The sequence below is a fragment of the Drosophila persimilis genome, unplaced genomic scaffold (assembly GCF_003286085.1).
Source record: "Drosophila persimilis strain 14011-0111.01,24,50 unplaced genomic scaffold, DperRS2 tig00000002-arrow-pilon, whole genome shotgun sequence".
NCBI lineage: Eukaryota > Metazoa > Arthropoda > Insecta > Diptera > Drosophilidae > Drosophila > Drosophila persimilis.
Window position 1 is genome coordinate 9,277,341 of NW_020825289.1, and position 18,704 is coordinate 9,296,044.

Sequence of the window (18,704 nt, forward strand, 5' to 3'; positions counted from 1 at the left end):
GAAGAGGGAGAGTGACATTTTTAAAATGTGTTAATATATTCGTTGCCCGCTGGTGGCCAGGCGCCTGCCGCAACAGTTTGTCGGAGGGGCAAAACAATAACAGAAACAGCATGAAGTCAATTAATTTGGATTAACTGACAGCTCTGCGTATACGCAATATTATTCCAAACATTTCCATTTGGAGAAGCTGGGCTAATTAAATCTCGTCCTTTGGTTTCATTTCTGGGAAATATTTTAGGTCTTTAGCAAACGAAACTCAATGGAGAACGTATAGCAGTCTAAAAAAAGTGTCGATGGGGAGTCAAAGATGAAGGACTTGCTCTAAATGTTTCGAGGGGAAGTAGGCTAGAAAAACGGATTTACAGACCGAAAATAGGATTACGTTTTTATTCTTGTAATACCTAAGTATATTTCCCTACGAAAGCAAAACCAGGTGGCTTGTAAAATCTTAAACTGCACCCAAAAATATAGAGGCAAAAAATATGAAATGTTGATGATACATGGCTTCTAAAGAATTTATAACTACAAGATACTTAACGATGTTCTTTGAGCTAACAAAGAATAAAATTCAAGAAATTCCGCATGTTATCACCTCGAGGAATGGCATTCTTCTTCGCCTTTAATTTTAAATGGTTAAATGTAGCTCACTGCAACGACATTCATTCCGACTCTATTTCGTTATGGCTCTGGGAAACCATACACCCACACACCCACACACTCACACTCGAGGAGACAATTCCATCGACACAGCCCCAGAGGAATATAACCACATTGCACGTTTCTTGCTTTGGTGATTTTGTTGGACCAACAAAATAATATTTCACAATTAACGATAATTGCTTTTGCCAAACACGAACTGGGCCTGGGGTTTCGGCAATGTCAATTAACTTGAATTTTCAACACTGCAAATTGAATAATGGCTAAATGCATTTGGTTTCTGATTGGAATTTTGCACTGATATGGATTCCCTGCCCACAGAAGGCGAAGAAAATGTTTAGTTTTCATCTGGAGGGGCAATTGCTTTGTCTGGACTGCCATAGAATAATGCAAAATTAATTAGTTTGGCATTCGACAGGAGGAATTTTGTGCACGACAACTCTTGAGAAGGCACTTAATTAGTACCTTGCTGGGATTCTCCACATAAGGAAATTTCCGAATTGAAAAGCTCTACATCTCGGTGGGGACGTGCATGTCTCGAGGGGATCGGAAAACAATTTGGCTAGTCTGTCGCATCGTGCCATTGCAGAACAATCGAGTCAATCAATGCAACATCTTTCGATTGACACCTCGCCATTCCCCTTGTTGTTGTTGACTCTGACAATCGCTCAGTGCGACCAATTGACAGGTGGCTGTCAATTGTCTTGCCACAGCAATTTGCCACTGCAGCCGTACAACTGATTCACCCCCACTATTTCTCTCCGCCAAGAGAACCAGAGTTACGGGGGTCAGGTCAGCCACAACGACTACGATTGCCGTGGCAAGCGTTTCACATTCTGCGGTCTCTCCTCTGTTGTGAAGCCGCCCATCATCCCCCGCCATCAGCAGTGCTCTATAAATACCAAGTAGCTTCCAGGAGTTGTCTGCACGCACAAAACAAACAAATTGCCAACATCAGCTCGATAAAAAGTAAAAAACAATTCAAAAATTAACAGTGCTGAGAAAATCATGCGACAACCATGAAATAACAATTCAATACTAGACTTCATGAAAAATAGTTTGAATAGATTCCTGGGAATCCTGTACTAATGGAAGATCGTGCTTTTTCAGATTTGTTCATTCAAATTTTCATTTAAAGAAGAATTGTTGAGAATCTACAAGTATTTAATAGAAATATACCCATTTTGAATAATTAAATTAAATCTAACACTCTCATCAGGATCTTGTATGTAGGTTCCCGCTTTTGCGCCCAGTGTACTCGTACTACTGCTGCTACTCATTGGCACACAGAACTTGGCCGAAACTGAATCGTGGTATTTTCGTCACGTTCGCACGTGACTGACTGCCAGGCGACATGCAGCCTCCGTTCTAGTACTTCTCCGTGCTTCTTGCTCCCTACGTACATACGTAAACGTAATCGTAATGGTCGCTGGTAGACCACAAAACAGCTTCCGAACTACCCGTAGTTGCTTCTGCTCCTGTTGCAGCACTGCTTCACCTCTCTCTCCCAGAGTCTCTGGTTGCTTCAGCTGCAAATTTGCATGCTTCCGATGGTTTGTGCGACTTTGTAATTGAATTTTTCACGGCGCAATGTAGAATCGCTCCCTGGATCCATGTCCGCAGCTCCTCCATCTGCAACTAGATATACACACTCGTACATCTGCATTTGCAGTGGAACTGCTCTGTTCCTGTTCCACTTCCTGTTACGTATTTTTCTTGTTTCCGGCAGCGGTGGTGGTGGCTGTTTGGGATGGGATTGGATTTGGAATCGCTCTGCATTGTGCAACCGCTGTTGTGCGCATTGTCAACACTACAGAGATTCCCAGCTCAGAGACCGAGACCGAGACCGATAACGAAACCGAAACGCAAGCCACAAACATGTTGCAGCAGCAGCAATACTCCCGTACATTTTTTGTTTTCGGGTGATTTTCAACTTTTCGTTTGGCAAAACATTCGCAATTTGTGCGTTCGCTAAACTTTCATCATTCCCGCTCCTGCTTGGCCCCCCTTCAGCCACATACCAGTCATCACCATTCTTCCCCCTTCTCTACCCACCATTGTGCTACGACATTTTAATCAAAAGTTGGCTGCATGCTGCGTGATTCCGCACAGTACCCAGCCCCAACCCCTCGCAAACAGCAAATATCAATGATTCCGCATGTGCTTGTGTCATCATCGCTCTGCAGGATCTGTAGGATCTGTAGGATTCGTATTTATGCTGCATCTGACATCGTGGCTTGACGTTAATTAAGTTTGCTTACACATACACCGTGGAGGGGTGTGGAATATCATCGCAAGGATATGCATGTTGTGGCAGGGACTGAAGCTGAGACAGCAGCTGGCTAAATGAGCTAGTTCCCATGAGGCAAAATCTACATGCACAGCTCTGTCGTATCAGATGAACCCTCTGAACCCTGGAATGATAATGGTTCGCATTTAGTTGTGGCTTTGTATAAGGAGATTGCGGTCCCAATTCTCAGTCCAAATTTATGTGCAAGCGTACGATACCATTCCCGGAATAATTCGAGGCCTACTAATTCTAATTCGAGTACTAGTTTATCTGGAAACTACACGAAAATATCCATCTAACTAATGCAATTGTTTTAATGTTTGCTCTGTCATCAGTTAAATATATGGCTGTAAATGTGGGCCGAAAACGCATTTTGAAATGGCATTATCATAATTATACGCGCGCACGACATCCTGCTAGACTCATTAATTTCATTTGATTTCATATTTTATGTAACGATGTGCATTTCTCTAATTAAAATACAAATATATGGCCAGTGGACTTCCGCTGGCGGCCACCACGTCCCCGGCTGCATAATTTATTCCGATGCTGCAACTAAATTTGCGGTCACAGAGCTTGGGACAATTGCCCGCACGAATTGACACAAATTCCTTTGTCGAACCTTTCGCAACCATCGAATGCGGCGAGGAGGAGATACACAATACCCTGTGCGGCATTTGAATGGAAATTTTGTAACTAAATACATGAATACAACAGAATGCTAAATTAATTAATTAAAGAGGTTTCCAATTCCATCTTAAAGTCTGGTTGAAAGCTATTTTAAAGTAAACTTCAAGCGACTGCCCGCAAAAGAGGAAGAAGACGACGAGGACGACTCTTCGGCAAACTTTTGGCCCTTGGTTCATTACGAAAGTTTTCCGTTGGACGCTTTCTGTTTTTATGGCAAATATTGTTTGTTGTCTGTTTTCAAAATGTTTGCATTTGACACTTGGCGGTAATTTGTGTGTAAATGCGTCAACTGGAGGCTCCCCAGGAGAGCCCCTGCCCCTCCTCTGGCCAGGAGGTCCAGGCAAACTTTTCCACTCTGCAGCCATTTAATTGAAATTCCGCAAAATGGCCCCACGCATGGCCTGTGCAGCCTTGCGGGTCTGCTACTTGGGAACTTGTTGTTAATGGGCACTCACCCGAAGTTGGTTGTTCGGGGCAAACGGTTCACTTTGCGACTGTCATAATTTTGATGGCTCCGGCTGGCATATGTACGTACGAGTATGAGAGTAAGGCGGAAGTGTAAAATCAGATAAGTGCGGTGCGCTGCCACATACTATGACTATTCCCCCCCATTTATTTTCCAATAAAGCCCTGGACCAGGGCGAGGCTATCATTAATGTCGTGAATCCAGGACCTCGCGACGTCAACTGCGCCGCACAAAATCACCAGCAGAGCATAGTAGAGCGGAGCGCGAGGCTCGGCTCGGCTCGGCTCTCTCGTAAAAAGGCATTAAGACCAAAAGTAAAGTGCCTATTTAAGTTGAGTCATAAAATTGGCTTTCTATCTGGCAAAGGGAATGGCAAATGGCTGTCAGAGTGGGGATTGGAGTGTGAAGAGCGGAGAGTGGGGCATGGAGAGTGGAAAGTGCTCGCGAGGCATTCTAATTTTGTTTATTTTATTTCAATTCGTGTCTAAGTGTTCAACTCTGGGTCTTTGTTTAGGACAATATGCCTGGCTTTTCCTCCACTCCTCCTTTATACTTAAATTCCCAGAGAATTTTCAACTTTTAAATAGTTGAAAACCCCGCAGTATCCTGGGATAAGCCAACTTTTAGCTAATTGTAGGGGGGAGAGGATGTTGTCATCATGAATCACTAAAAATTTCCATTTTTAGATGAGAGTATCATCAAAAGACACTGATTTCGGGCCAATCAATAATGGCCACAAATGGGAACGAAAGCACAGAGGATTCATAAATTATGGCTGCAAAATAAATACGAATAAGGTAGAAATATGCTTCAGCGAGTTTCGGTGTGGATGCCACACAAAATCCTTGATCTGAAGCCAAGAGCCCCGTCGAGTGCAAAGTGAAATCAAACGGAAAGGCGGCGGCAAACGGGAAGGAATTCATAAAAAATACCATAAGTTAAGTGCGTAAGTAAGTGTGAGCGAGTCCTGAAGACTGTTTTTCAGCATAATGAAGATTTATATGTCAGTGGGATTTGCCAAATTGCAAGCACGTGTGAATTAGAATAGATATCTGACTGGATTCCATGGCCCATGGAACAGTCGAACCTTACGGCCTTTGGCCTGGCAAACGGCATTCAATAAATGTTTAGTATCTGGCAAAAGGGAATGTGGCAAGTACATAAAATTAAATTGTCAACTTCCGTAATGTGGAGGCATAAACAGGAACCACTCTCAGCCCTTCTGCCTCTCCTTAGCTCCAGGGCAATGGCCACTGACTGACCAAAAACTGGCATCAAAGTGAAAATATTATTAAACGAGAAATACAGCAAAGGACGGACGGACACACAACGACGAAAATGGAAAATGGAAAGAAATAAAAAGAAGACAAGAGGAAGGGAAACATAGCAGACAGAATGAAGGCAACTTTTTGGCAGTCCACTTATTTCGGGCGACCAGACACACTTGACGTTTTTTATACAAAGCAGCGGCGACGACTTGGAGTCCAATATAAACTGCTTCTCCTGCGCCGGATGTGGCAAATTTGGTGGCACTGAGGAGGACACAACAAGGAAGAAGGCGAGAGGCCAGCAGAGGCAGGAGGGGAGCGAAGCGGACAGAGTCGAGTGTAATCAAAATCGGAATTCAACTTAGCCAGGGTTATGCTCTACCCTGTAGCTTAGGAGTTACCTACCCTAACCTACGTTTATCACACAAGTCTAAAAAAAAGATTCTTCGATACAGAAAGATTGGGAATCTGAGAATATATCTATGGTGGTACATATTATTTCCCGCATGTCAGCATTGTTTCTTCAGTACAGAATCTATTTAATATCTATTCCATAAAAGAACCGTGTATGCTTTGAGGACAACAAAAAGACTCTTTGCTATCCTGTAAGTCGCTGGGCATTCGAGCTTCTCGGGGACACCAGGGTAACTCCTTCCGCCGCTTGGGATCCGACCCTACCTTCAGGTCCTACCTTCGGGCCGTCGTCTCGACTTGACAGAGACGTCACATCTAATGCCCTCGACGTCGTCTATTTAAGTTCAATTTATTTGCGGCCAGGCGACTAAGCGAATGCCGTTGATCGATTCCTGTTGCCCTCATCCCACATCTCGTGTTCGCATTAAGGTCCCTGGCGTTGACACTCCCGTTGACTTAGCCGAGATTGGGAAAATCTCGGGGCTGCCTTTTATGTTTCAAATGTTTTTCTGTGAACTGTCACATTTGTCCCTTATCCATTTTATGCCGTTGACATTTCTCACTAAGCCCGAATAGGAAAAGGGGCTTATAGGCCTGCCTGTCCTCTATACGACAGAAGAGAAGCCGGGCCGCAAAAGATTTTTCAAATGTAAAACATTTACTTGAATTGCTTCTGACCAAAGTGCCATCAGAAGGCACTTTTTTCAGGTGGAAACTGATTTGCAGGTCTCACCTTGTGGCAATTAAATATATAGTCGACCGCAAATTGATTTGTGCAGTGGCCGACAGAAGATTCTGTTATTTTTCTCTTGATAATTCCTTCGGGCAACCGCAATGCACTCGCTTTAGATGTAGGCCTCATCTTGGGATGACCTTGATGTTCGTTCAGTCAGGCATACATTCGATCTTTCAACATATTTGGCTCTCATTCCCACTGAAAACTATGTGGTAGAACTTTTAACCACATAGGCATGAATGCGATTTGTATGCAGACCAAAGGCAAGACGAAATTGTTGCTGGAATAAAATGGAATCTAATCTGTTCTGAGCATAAGCACAATCTTTGCAAATACAAAATTCACAAATCATTTACTTCATCTCCCTTTGGAAGCTTAAAGTCTTCCGAGTATTGGCTTTGTTGAGCAAACACTGCGTATACGTAATGGAAGTCACTCAATGCTGAATTTATGCTGGCTCTCCTATGGACTTTTCACATATTATTAAAGCAACAAATTTCCTGTAATGCAGCAAACAGAAGCAGAAACAGGCAATTGCACTTTGCATGATTCCGGACCATAAGGACTCGATGGCTGTATGGCAGCAAGACTTCGAGTAGGAGCAGGAGCAGAGCTTCGTGCCGTAGAAACTAATTGCAGGTGCAGTAATCAATTCGGCAAGAGACGAAACTTTCAGTGAATGCACATGAAAAGTTGATGATGAGGGAATAACTGTGTTCATGGGCGCTCATTCAACAGCAATCTGACCCACTGCGGGTGCAATCTATTGGCAATTGTTCAGCATGCCACAACACGGCACAACACGATTCCACATGAAGAAAACATTTCATTTTGTTGCATGGGCAAAGTTTGGCCCAGTCAGAGACCATTGTAGGACAACGAAACACTGAACAAACTGAGTGGCGACTTATTTAATTTGTTTTGTTGTGGTATTTTTGTGTGCACCATTCCTATAGTTGATTGCAGTTGCTTCAACGAACAATCTACTCAAGGAGTACTCTTGCAACAACTTAATTGGAGGTTTCTCGTGTCGGAACTTTATCCGGGAATAAATCATCAACCATTTCTTTTTCCAATGAGTTATGACTTGTAATGAATGAGTTTTAATGGAAATTATTATCTTTTCCCTCCAGGGATAACATTAATAAGCGTCTAGGCCAATCGATCAATCGATTTTCGAATGTCAAAATAAGGCCAATCTAGATAGATAGATAGATAGAGAGAGAGAGAGAGAGGGAGACAGCACAAGACATTGTCTGGGGAAATCTCTCGCATTTGCCATCCGACTGCTTGAGGGGTTGTCTGAAGACCAACATCTGGCCAAGGGTTAACTGAATAAGCCCGAAGAAAGTTTTCCACTTTCCTGTTTTCGCTCCCACCTCCCTTGCACTGCGTCTATGCAAATGAAAGAGAGGGCAGGGGTAGTGGAAGAGCTGCAGCTCGGAAAATTGAGAAAATTAATTTCATTTCAAGATTTACTTCTTTGAAATTCTATTTGCGGGGCGCCTCCCACAGTCCGCAGCCTGCTGCCTTGCCCCACGGCCATGTACGACAACATTTCAACAAGGGAAAACATTTTCGCTCCCATTGCCTCGGCCGCGTGGCATAAATTTATGAACGCCAAAACATTTCCACATGCTGCTGCTGCTGCTGCTGTTGTTGCTACTTTTTGGCATGCTGGCAAATCTGCGGCACCAACAGAAAATATTCAATCTATGCGGCATGTAAAAACAGACTGTGGCTCTGAGAATTCTGAGTTCGGGTCTCGAGACTCTTTGCTCTGTTCCTTGTACTCTTACTCCGGGACACATTGTTAAAGCAAAGCCAACTGAATAAATGTAAAGCAGGGCAAATGAGCAAGATTTCTGAGAGTTGCCGCAGAGGGCTCAGAGTGGATACGGATACGACAGTTGTTGTGGGAGTGGTAGGTGCTGTATGGTTACTTGGTTACAGTATCTAATGACAGAGTTTGTCGTCGCAGTCCTTGCTGTCATCATCATACTTTCCTTTCTGCGGCATCTTGTTCTTGTTTCACCCACCCAGTAGTCGTGGGGTACATGGGTATACTCTTATTGCAGAGTATCTGCAGAGATATCCGGGGATATCATATATGGCATATGTTTATATTCAATTTTGGGCACACTCTCTTGAAGACCCGCAAAGCGTAGGGATGTGAAAAACATTGCGCTCTTATTCTGAATTTACTTAAAATTTAAATATTTCCAGTAAAAGTAATCGTTTTTTCGGGAGTTGCGGGTATCTTATAGTCGGAACACTGAACAACACTCGTGCTTGTCCTTTTTCCATATCCTAAGTCAGACCCACCCTCTCGCCACGACTCCCACCCGTGACAGTATCATTAGGCAGTCGCTGGCGTCGCTGGCTCTGGAGCTGTGTTAAGCGTTATCATTTGTCCTTGAGCTGTTTCCACTGTTTTCTGCTATTTTCTGCTATTTTCTGCTATTTTCTGCTGTTTTGTGTGCGGCTAGAACTGGAATCGCGTTAACTGTGCCGCTAAGATTAAAGCCAACAATAGGGACAACCACATCCCAGTCAATATCCCCCTTTCTGGGTGCGATCCCCCTCTTTTGTTTCTTAATTTTTGCTTAGCTGGCAGCCGGCAAAATGTTATCTTTGTGGTGCTACATGTTTATCATTGTGCCGTTCGTTGTGTCTGTGTGCGCCTCCGAGTCTGTTCTTGGTGCCCCCACATCCACCGTCGCCGCCACCACCGTTCGAGTGAAATTTAAGCAGCCGAGTCATAAATTATACTCGTAGCCAGCCACTCCCCACCCACGCTGGTACCCACTTTCGCTGGCGCTCAAATATTTGCATACTTTCCGGGATGGGACGGACTCGGCTAACAAGTTTCAATACGTTCCAGTCCATAATCACAGATCGCTGGCGCGAGAGTCGGCCGCAGAATGACTTCAATGTTGCGTCACAGTGCCACTGTGCCACTAAACGCCCAAGAGCTCCACCACCCTCCCTCCCATTGACAATAATTTCGACAGCAATTTTCATAAATTAGCCTTCCCCATCTCCCTCTTTCTATCTTTCTCTCTCTCTCCCTCTCTCTCTCTCTCTCTCTCTCTCTCTCTCTCTCTCTCTCTCTCTCTCTCTCTCTCTCTCTCTCTGACTTTCTTTCCTCTTGTGTGCTGCCTTTCTGCCCTTGAAGTGCCGCCCAAAAATTGTCAACTACTTCAGCTGTAATCCACATTGTTACGAAACAACAAACTTATTTGTACACTGTCAAAAAATTACTTCCTAATTAAAGAATATGCCATTGGAATTAAGTATATATCAAAAACCGTGGAAAAAACAACGAAGCACGTAGGACTTTGGATTAGGAATGTATTCTTATCTCCCAGGAGCCCCAAGCTCACTTAGAAGAATTCGATTAAGGACTATAGTTTTTTCTTCAGTGTGCATATGTATGTACATGTGGAACCAAAGTGTTTTCTCCCCTTCCCAGCCCGCCCACACATCTCTTATTGTCACTGAATTTACAGAGCTTTAAACTTTAATTTATGTGGAGCACACTCCAGGGGGTGGTGGAGGGGGTGGGCCTGGACGAGCTAAAGCCGCACTGCCAACGAAAGTGTAAATTATCACGATAATTAAGTAGGATAGCACTCCGTTCCACAGCTCCGCTCTTTCTCACTGTATGGTTATTTGGCCTTAGGCCGCTTTGCGTGGCCCATAAATTTATAATTTAATGCAAAAACCACAAAGACCAACCTCAGTCGGAGCCAAGGGCTCAGCCCCCGGACTCGACTTCTAAATCTACAAGCGAAAGTTTAATTTGAATTCGAATTTTGTGAAAAATAATTATCTCGCAGAATTTCCGCACATCTAGGAGGTTTTGTGGGTTCTGCAATAAGCCCTTAATGGGTTTCCGACACATTTATGAGCTTAAGATGAGCAAAAGGTAAAGAAAGTATAGGTAAATAATGAATGGAGTTAACTAGAGCTGGAAAAATTGAAGGGAAAAGTGTTAAAACAAGTGCTTAATCTGAGAATTAAGCTGGAAGTTCGAATGTCTTTCTATATAACTGTATATGGAGCTATACGTTCCCCTCTGTAGTTCCTGCAATATTTGTTTTCGTAGCCGATTTTCTCTCTATCGATTTCCAAGGGTATCCTTTGAGAATACCCTCGCAAGTTCGGCCAGACCATGCTCCTGACCCCCTATCGCAGTGGCCTTGACAACTAAGCGACCCGAATGTCCGGCAATTTGCCCTCCCCCTGCCATTTTCTCACTTTCTTCCATCCATTGCGCAAAGCCCACGTTAGGTGCTGGGAAATTAATTACCGCATCGGGGCGCGAAAATGGCTGCTCCACGATAATGCCTCAAAAGTCATGTCCAACTTTTGCGTGTGCAGGAGATGGCGATGGCGGTGGCGATGCCAACTAAAAAGTTTCTAATTACGACCATGAAACCAGCCTAACGGCGGCACTGCTCCTCCGCATTTTTATTCCCGTTGATGTTTAAGTTTTTAATAACATTTACCACGGAGCTCCGTTCCGTCCATGTGCCTAGTCGCTTGTACCGAGTTCCAAGGAATCGGGGGTGGCACGACACTGAGGAGAAGCGTGTGCGGCGAGCATGTTAATACAGTAGGCAGCTGAAAGGCAAAGGCGGGATGGAAGCCATGTAAATTGTAATTACACTTAAAGCCATAATCCAGCTTTATGCCTAAAACTCGCGCCTACGCCGACTGCTAAGCCACGGCTTAAGGGCTCACACGGGCGAAGTAATGGGCGGGAGACAGGCGTACAAGTATGCGCTCGCATATACGAGTACATAAAGAGAGTGCTCTCTCTTAGGCCTGGTTCAATTTAATTTGTGCAGAATTTAAGTTTAGCTGCAGATAAATATCCATATGGGTTAATTATATAAATTGTGCAATAGTTAACATGGGGAAACTTTTCCCCAAAAATCCAAAACTTCCCTACTAGACTTTCGAACGAAACTTGCAGCCGCACAGAGGGGCACGGAGAGGGAGGAAGAACAAAGTCAAAAGACGGAAACGGAGAACTTTCAAGACTTATTTTCCAAGGAACACAAAGCAACTCTCCGTTCGGCAATCAGCTAAGGGACTGCCTCCGCCCGATGCACAGACTGGAGTACAAAGCATTTCGCATATGTCTTTCTGCCGCGCAAACGAAAGGCTTTCGCATAATTCCAATTGCAGAATTTAAGGAGCAGGAGCAGGAGAACGGAGTACTTTATCTTGATGACTGCTGCTGTTTGGTCTCACGCATGTAGAAGAGCTTGTGGGTGGGGGGAGAGGGAAACTCCGACGCCATTTGGCTTTGGATTTTTGGCGTCAATGTGCTCGTTGGCATTTAAAACGTAGACAGTTTGCTCTAGTTGCCTCGACGCGCAATTACTTAGATACACACACACACACACACACACTCAGACACGGACACACAGGCAGACCGACAAAAATATATATCTGTATCTGTATCCTACTCGTACGGATGCTTGCATATTTCTGCCAAAAGTTACAACTTTTCTTGGCCCAAAAAAGGCGGCGAGGAGGAAAAGACGAGCAACAAGAAGAAAGTTTTCACTTGAAATTCAAGGAATTGCTTTTGAAAAGTTTCAATTTCTGACAGTGTGCGCAAGTTGTTAGGCAAATTCGCTTTTTATTCCCAATTTGGTGGCGGAACTCCGCCTCCGCGGAGGCGCAAGCGCCAGACCCCACCAGAGCGTAGCAGAGCTGAGCAGATCTGCACAACGAAAGCCAACCTGGAGAGCAGGTTCTCTAATGAAATTGTGACGTCGGGATCCATTTGTCCTGCCTTAAGGCGGCAAAAAACACAATGAAATCAAGGCCGCACTTGAGGCAAATTAAATGTTGAAACAACATTTCCCTTCCACTGACCCTTGGGTCGCTCTCAGGGCCAACTTTCCGCGAGTTTCGAGTGCAGCCGCCAGCCCAAGTTGTAATTGCATAAACCAAAGGGCCTGCCACTTGTCAAAGATGCCCAAATAAAAAAAAGCTTGTTAGCCCAAATGTGGAGTGCTGACCGGCCATGGAATGGAGTGTTGGGAAGATCATAATCTGCCTCTGTCGATACGCGATGATGGGCAGCTTTCTGCTGCGGCGGTTCGGTGGAAACTTTCCGCAGCGAAATTGGTGGAAAAACTGAGGGAAAACGGGAAAAACAGCAAAAGGTAAATCACAAAACCATTTGCATCGACTTAGGCTGGGGTCGCGCCATGGATGTGACTATGGGTTCTGGCCAGGTTGGCTTTGTCTTGTCCTTAATGGCTCGCCGTGACTGGCCAGGATCTGGGCAAGAAAGCTGCCCGCTTGAAAATGGGAGTGCAAAAAAGAGGTGAAAAGTTGCAAATTGGAGCCTTGCAAACGGGGAGAATGCTGACGGGGCTGGAATTTCTACGCTTGGCTACTGAGTGTGCAACCAAAATGTATCTTAGTGTTCTAGTTGCTCCATTCCATCCATCCACATTCCTTACACATATGGCACATACACACATGCACACACTTATAGATGTCTATGTCTTCGCATTTGCCATTGCCAAAAGGCGGCGCCTCCTTTGAATTATGTAAAATTTACGTGCTTTCAGCGCTTAAAGTGCAGCCATGTGTGTGTGCGCCTCCCGCTCGCCCTTTCTCTCTCTCTCAGTTTTCGAGTGAGTGTGTGTGTATTGCTGGGTGCCCCTGCGTGCATGTGTGTGTGTATGTGGGACCATTAGTTTTTGTGCTGATTATTATGGCTGCCGCAGCACACGAGCCCGGGACAGGACCAGAGCCAAGACCAGGCCAGAGGCATCCCTGGCAGGACCCACGTCCATGTGGTGTTGCATTTGTAACAGGTGAGCTTTATGGCTATGTTACCGTTGCATTTACCGCTACCCAAGCATGTGTGTATGTGCCTCCTCCTCCACAGCCCTTACCCTGCAATAACGTGTAGGCCTTGACCCGGGGTGGGTTGCAGATCCCTGGCACGAAGGCGCATTGCCCGTGCCTCTCTGCCTTCAGTTTATTCAAAATTATTGTGCCGCCAATGAAGACATATGGGTAAATGCTCCTTTTCACCAGCACCCACCCATTTCATGCACCCCATAGCTCGATGCAACCCATGCCTCGATGCACCCCAGGCCCTCTTTGTCATGCTCGTCAATCATCTTGTGTCATTAACAAATGAATCCTTTTATCCCCGTGTGAAACTGCATTCGCTTTGTCACTGCCGCCATTGTAAATCGATTGCCCACCCAATTAGAGATATATTCCTAGATGTATAAAGAGAAAAAAACAGAGTGAGAGACAGAGAGAGAGAGAGATAGAGATATGGAGATGGAGAGCTCAATCGAAAAGAAATTTGATTTATTTTCTCGTGAAAAACTGAAAAACTTCAAGGAAAACAGAAGTGGTGGACAGCTTGATTAGTATATTGAAAGAACTATGAAATGGAAATATGAGATGATAAGTGCATAAGTAGTAGATTAATTTAAGGATAGATAGAACATCTGATGAAACGCAGCTACTTAAATGATATAGGATAGAAGATTACAAAATGATGGACTGAATGATTGCAATGTGATAGATGGCAATCAATTACAAAATTCTTTCATGCAACGGACATGAGTGCATGATAGCCGTTTTGAGTGTATTTTACATTAAAATCAATACAATAACCCTAGATGCTCTTCGTCGAATTACACGTGCATACTAACATCTGTTCTTTATTCATTTAGGATACACAGCCGCAATATACTGATATAGACACATATAGTATGTATCTAATTCCTCTGGTATTTCATGCAACCCAATACACTTAATAAGTTTCCTCCCCCCACCTACATCCATGGCACTCCATCGCCACGGGACACGGAAATGGTCTTATTTCGGTGCGGTGGCAATTAACAAACGCCCAGCCTCCCGGAAAAGCCTCCGCAGCGGCATCCTATACATACGATAGTTAGCCCAATTAACCCGACTTGCCACAAGTGGCCCGCCACCTATCCCCTCAGGCAGCTTCAATGGATTTAACTTTGTGCCCGACTTTCACAGCAATTTGACAATTTCGAACAGGGTGGCTCTACATCCCCACAATCGCCCACACAGCAACACATGCAACTCCTCGACGGCAGGCGGGATGTTGGCTCTGATGCCATGGCATCGTCATGCTCTACTAACTCCACTAACTGGGGGATGCGATGCTCTACGGAACTACATAGGATAGAACGTAACTGCAACTACAACTACAACTGCCGTCAATATGCGACTGTTTCGCAGGCATTTGAGCCACGTGGTTCCTACAATGCTGTGTCAGCAGCTCTGCAGGAGGTGGAACTGGGGACAGATCAGACTAGATTGGAAGCCGCAATGGGCAACATTGGATTCGATCTGTCTGATGGAAGTTTTTGGTCCATTTTATAAATTATTGCTAGTGCAAGGGTTTCAAAGCTAAAGGGAAATCTAACGGGGGTCCCAGTAATCAACTAAATAGATAAAAATTTGTTCTGTTCATTTAAATAATGAAAAGTAAATGTCAATAAATAATAGAATATTGCAGAAAATATATATATCAAAAATTATTTAATCATGGGATATCTATACTATTCATTTTCATATTTTCATCTATCAAAGGTGTTTTTATTTCTTTTCTGATATATTCTTCGGGAAGGTAAGGTTCGGGGAGATATTTGTCAACCCATGAAATTGCTGCTTTGCATACTAGCTGCAGTGTGGGGAATTTTCCAAATATTTATGCAAATATTTGGAGCTATTGAGCTGCAGATTTGTTTTGGGTGGAGCGGGGAAAATGTATTTGGGGTACAAGTGGTGCACTGCTGGCCTTCAAATCCCCGAACCCAGTCCCCAGACATGCACGCGGGGCATAAAACTATTGATTTATATGAATCTCGAATATATTTACATATGTATATATACCTACATGCCACAGCCACAAGCGTGCGAGTAATACCTATAGATGACGCTGTGCTGGCTAAATATTAATGCGCTCTAAATAAAAAGCGGCATGAACAGCAGAAATTGTTTTTTCATTTGTGCACTAAGCTCTAAGCATTTCATTTTATTTCTATTTTCATTTTCCATCACTGGGTTCCGTTTCTGTGTCCGTCTCCGTCTCTGTTTCTGTTTTGGTTTCTGTTTTTTGCTTTTTGTGCATTTTTCATTACAGCATTGACAGTGACAGCGACAGCTGGAGTGTGCCCCAAAAGGCAGCACAGTGGCGGCACAACGTGGCATGCAACAATGGATGCGCCAGTTCTGCTGCTTGTGCTGTGGATCTGCCAGAAGTGTGCTCAGAGCTGCCCCTGAGGCGGGCTGCAGTGAGTGCATGAGTAAATATGTGTGTGTTGAGGGCAGGGGCGAGAAGAAGGCGATGTTTTTTTGTGTGACGATTTTACAGACACCTCCCCGCCCGGGCCCATTCACTTTCGGGGGCACGCACAGAATGTGGCACAGCCAGTGTTCTAGTTTGCACATATTGGTGGCCTGCCACTCTACCGCCCGCTTTCCCCTTCTTTATGGCGCTTATTCGATAGGTTTTCTTGAATATCCTCGTATGCCCTTGCATAGGGTACATCTGACCTCATTTTAAGTATGTTCATATGTATATATTTGGTAGATTATGTTTATAAAAGGGTATGTTTAAAAAGTTGTATAAACCTCATTCTTCTCATAGGGGAATTGCTTTCTCAGTATAAAATATCGATCGAGGCATAAAATAAACGAATGAACTGTCAAAAATTTTAATCTCTTTAAAATTCCATTCTGTCCATAATGTGCTATGAATATAATTCCAGAAAAGTTGTTTTCAATTCGAATTGAAAGGGTATCAAGTCTTCGACAGACACATTTGAATTGGCCAGTTTTTGTATTTGTTTCAATGATTTGGCAACAAAACATTTGGTCTTTGCCCCTCTAGCATTCTTCTTTCCACTTTCTCTATATTTTTCCATTGGCGTGGCAATTTCTGGCTTTGTAGATTGCTTGACAAATTGCCAGTCGGTGGAGATGGGGGACTGGGGCAGAGACCAAGGCAAGACAGCAGACGGGGACAGGCGACAGGGGAAGCAGGGACACCCGCCTTCAGTGAGAGTTGTAGACAAGTGTTCTCGTTGTTCTCACGGATATTGTTGCTGTTCTCGTTGTTGTTGCTGTGTCAGGCATTGACAGGTGATGCACGATTTCCGCGCCGCCACCAGCAATTGCCAGCGTTGCGCCCGCCCAATCCCTGACCTGTCATTCTGCTCGACAAGGCCAATGAAATGTAACAAATTAACGATTTATCTTCTATCATACTTATTGAACAGGGTATTATGAACGGAAAAAAACAAATCTCTGTGGGAGAATATTTTTAATTTTGTAAAAAAATTTCAACGAAACCGGAGACTCTGTGCTTTAAGGAAGATAGGAGCTATAAGAGGGTATTATGAGCGGAAAAAAACAAGTCTTTGTGGGAGAATAATTTAAGTTTTGTTAAAACATTTCAATGAAACTGGAGACTCTTTAAGACTCAATAAAAATGTCAGCTAGTATCAAGGAAGTTATAGCTTTGCCCTATAGTTATATGCTATATTTTGAAAATGCGTTATGCCTTTTGACAATATTTCATTCCATTGGCATTCTACTACATTCGAGCCCTAACTTAATTATACGTTCGGACTCGTAGTCGGGTTCGGGTCCGTTCGCAAACACTTGATGGTATGGTCGTAATTGTCGTATGAATATAAAATGGACTTGTGTTTGCGGATTTGCGGGGAAAGTATTGAAGCGGGAGGGTATGTGTGCTTTTTGCACCCAGTGTGGGGGAGTGTTTTTTTCTGCTAGTTGTGGTTGTGTTTGTGCCATATTTACCGCAAACGCCACATGCCGCAATGCATGCAATAAAAATAAGTGCCGCTGGCTTTTGCATTCTGTCAAGGACACGGCCGCTCTTGATGCGATATAATCCACTTGATGCCGGCATTTTTCGCGCTCTTGCTGCTGCTTTTGTGGCAGCAACTGTTGATGGGAAATCGGTTTGATGCACTCGGAAATTGTTGATTTTTTTATTGTTGTTGCTGCTGCTGCTGTTGCTGTCAATTGTTTTGCATATGTAAATCAATTTATCAACGCTTTAGTATCAGTGCTTTTGTCCACTGTATTTTCCGTTCATTGCATTCTAATTAATATGTTTTTCTGCGAATGGGTTTTGCCATGAGATTTCGTTTGTTAATTTTCAGTTTAATTAAATGCAGTTTCTCAATTGATTAATACACATTTTCAATGAATCTCGAATGCCATTAACTTCATAGCAATGCATATTTTACTCTTAACTATGAGTTTAATCTATATGTTTTTCTTTCTTTTTTAATTTTCCGATTTGTCGTTTATTTTGTTAGTTTTTGGTATGTTATTCTTCCACTGATTTGGTGTCCACCTCACTCACTCTCCACTGTCACCTTTGTGGTCCACACACTGAAATCTTCTTGTTTAGCATTCGTGGAACTCATAATTCATTCCGGAAGCGGAAACAAATCTCACATTGCGTATACGATGACGCGTCAAGTCACGTCACCAGAACTTCACCGAATCGGACTCCCTTACAGATCTGGGAAGAATAACTCCGATCAGATCGAACCGAAGTGAAGCGTACCGAAGCGAACCGAACCGAACCCGTTCCCGCTGTGGTCAGAAATTAACTGACGGACGCGTTCCCAGAAGGAGGATATGACCAGAGCAGAGCTCCGTCACAGCCAGACCCAAGCCGACGTCGGCGCTGGCAGCAGCTCCTTAGCGATGCCTTTTCCTTGTCGCTCTTTTGTGTTTTTATTGCTATTGTTGCTGTCGGCACTAGCACAGCTCATATACTTTTTGCACCCAGTGTTTAAGAGTGCTTCTGCTGCTCTGCTGCTCTGCCTCTTGGACAGTGCTTGTCTGTTTACTTTACGCTTTCGCACGCGACTGAAGCAACGATGGAGGACATGCCACGAAACAGGCGGCAGGCAGTGACAGCAGCAGCGCAGTCTGCACGGGCTTCGTGGCACGCTCTCTCTCTCTCTCCTTCTCTCTGTGTATGTCTTTCTATGCGCTCTTTATAGCATATTATGGCATCTCCCTTCCGGGAGAATGGTCCATATTGAGGAATGGGTTACCCTCAAACCTATAGAGTATTTGTTGTATTTGTAATTT

At 44.1% G+C, this 18,704-nt stretch overlaps 1 protein-coding gene across 1 annotated transcript in view; it reads right to left on the minus strand.

Annotated features, from left to right (window-relative positions):
• The window catches only part of LOC6590181, a 32,243-nt gene extending 14,563 nt beyond the window's left edge, over positions 1-17,680 (minus strand). Inside the window, exon 1 of the mRNA XM_002016298.2 lies at positions 17,388-17,680. Coding sequence (XP_002016334.2) covers positions 17,388-17,499 — 112 coding nt within the window. The 5' untranslated portion in view covers positions 17,500-17,680. The remainder of the gene's footprint in view (positions 1-17,387) is intronic.
• Positions 17,681-18,704: the final 1,024 nt, after the last annotated feature.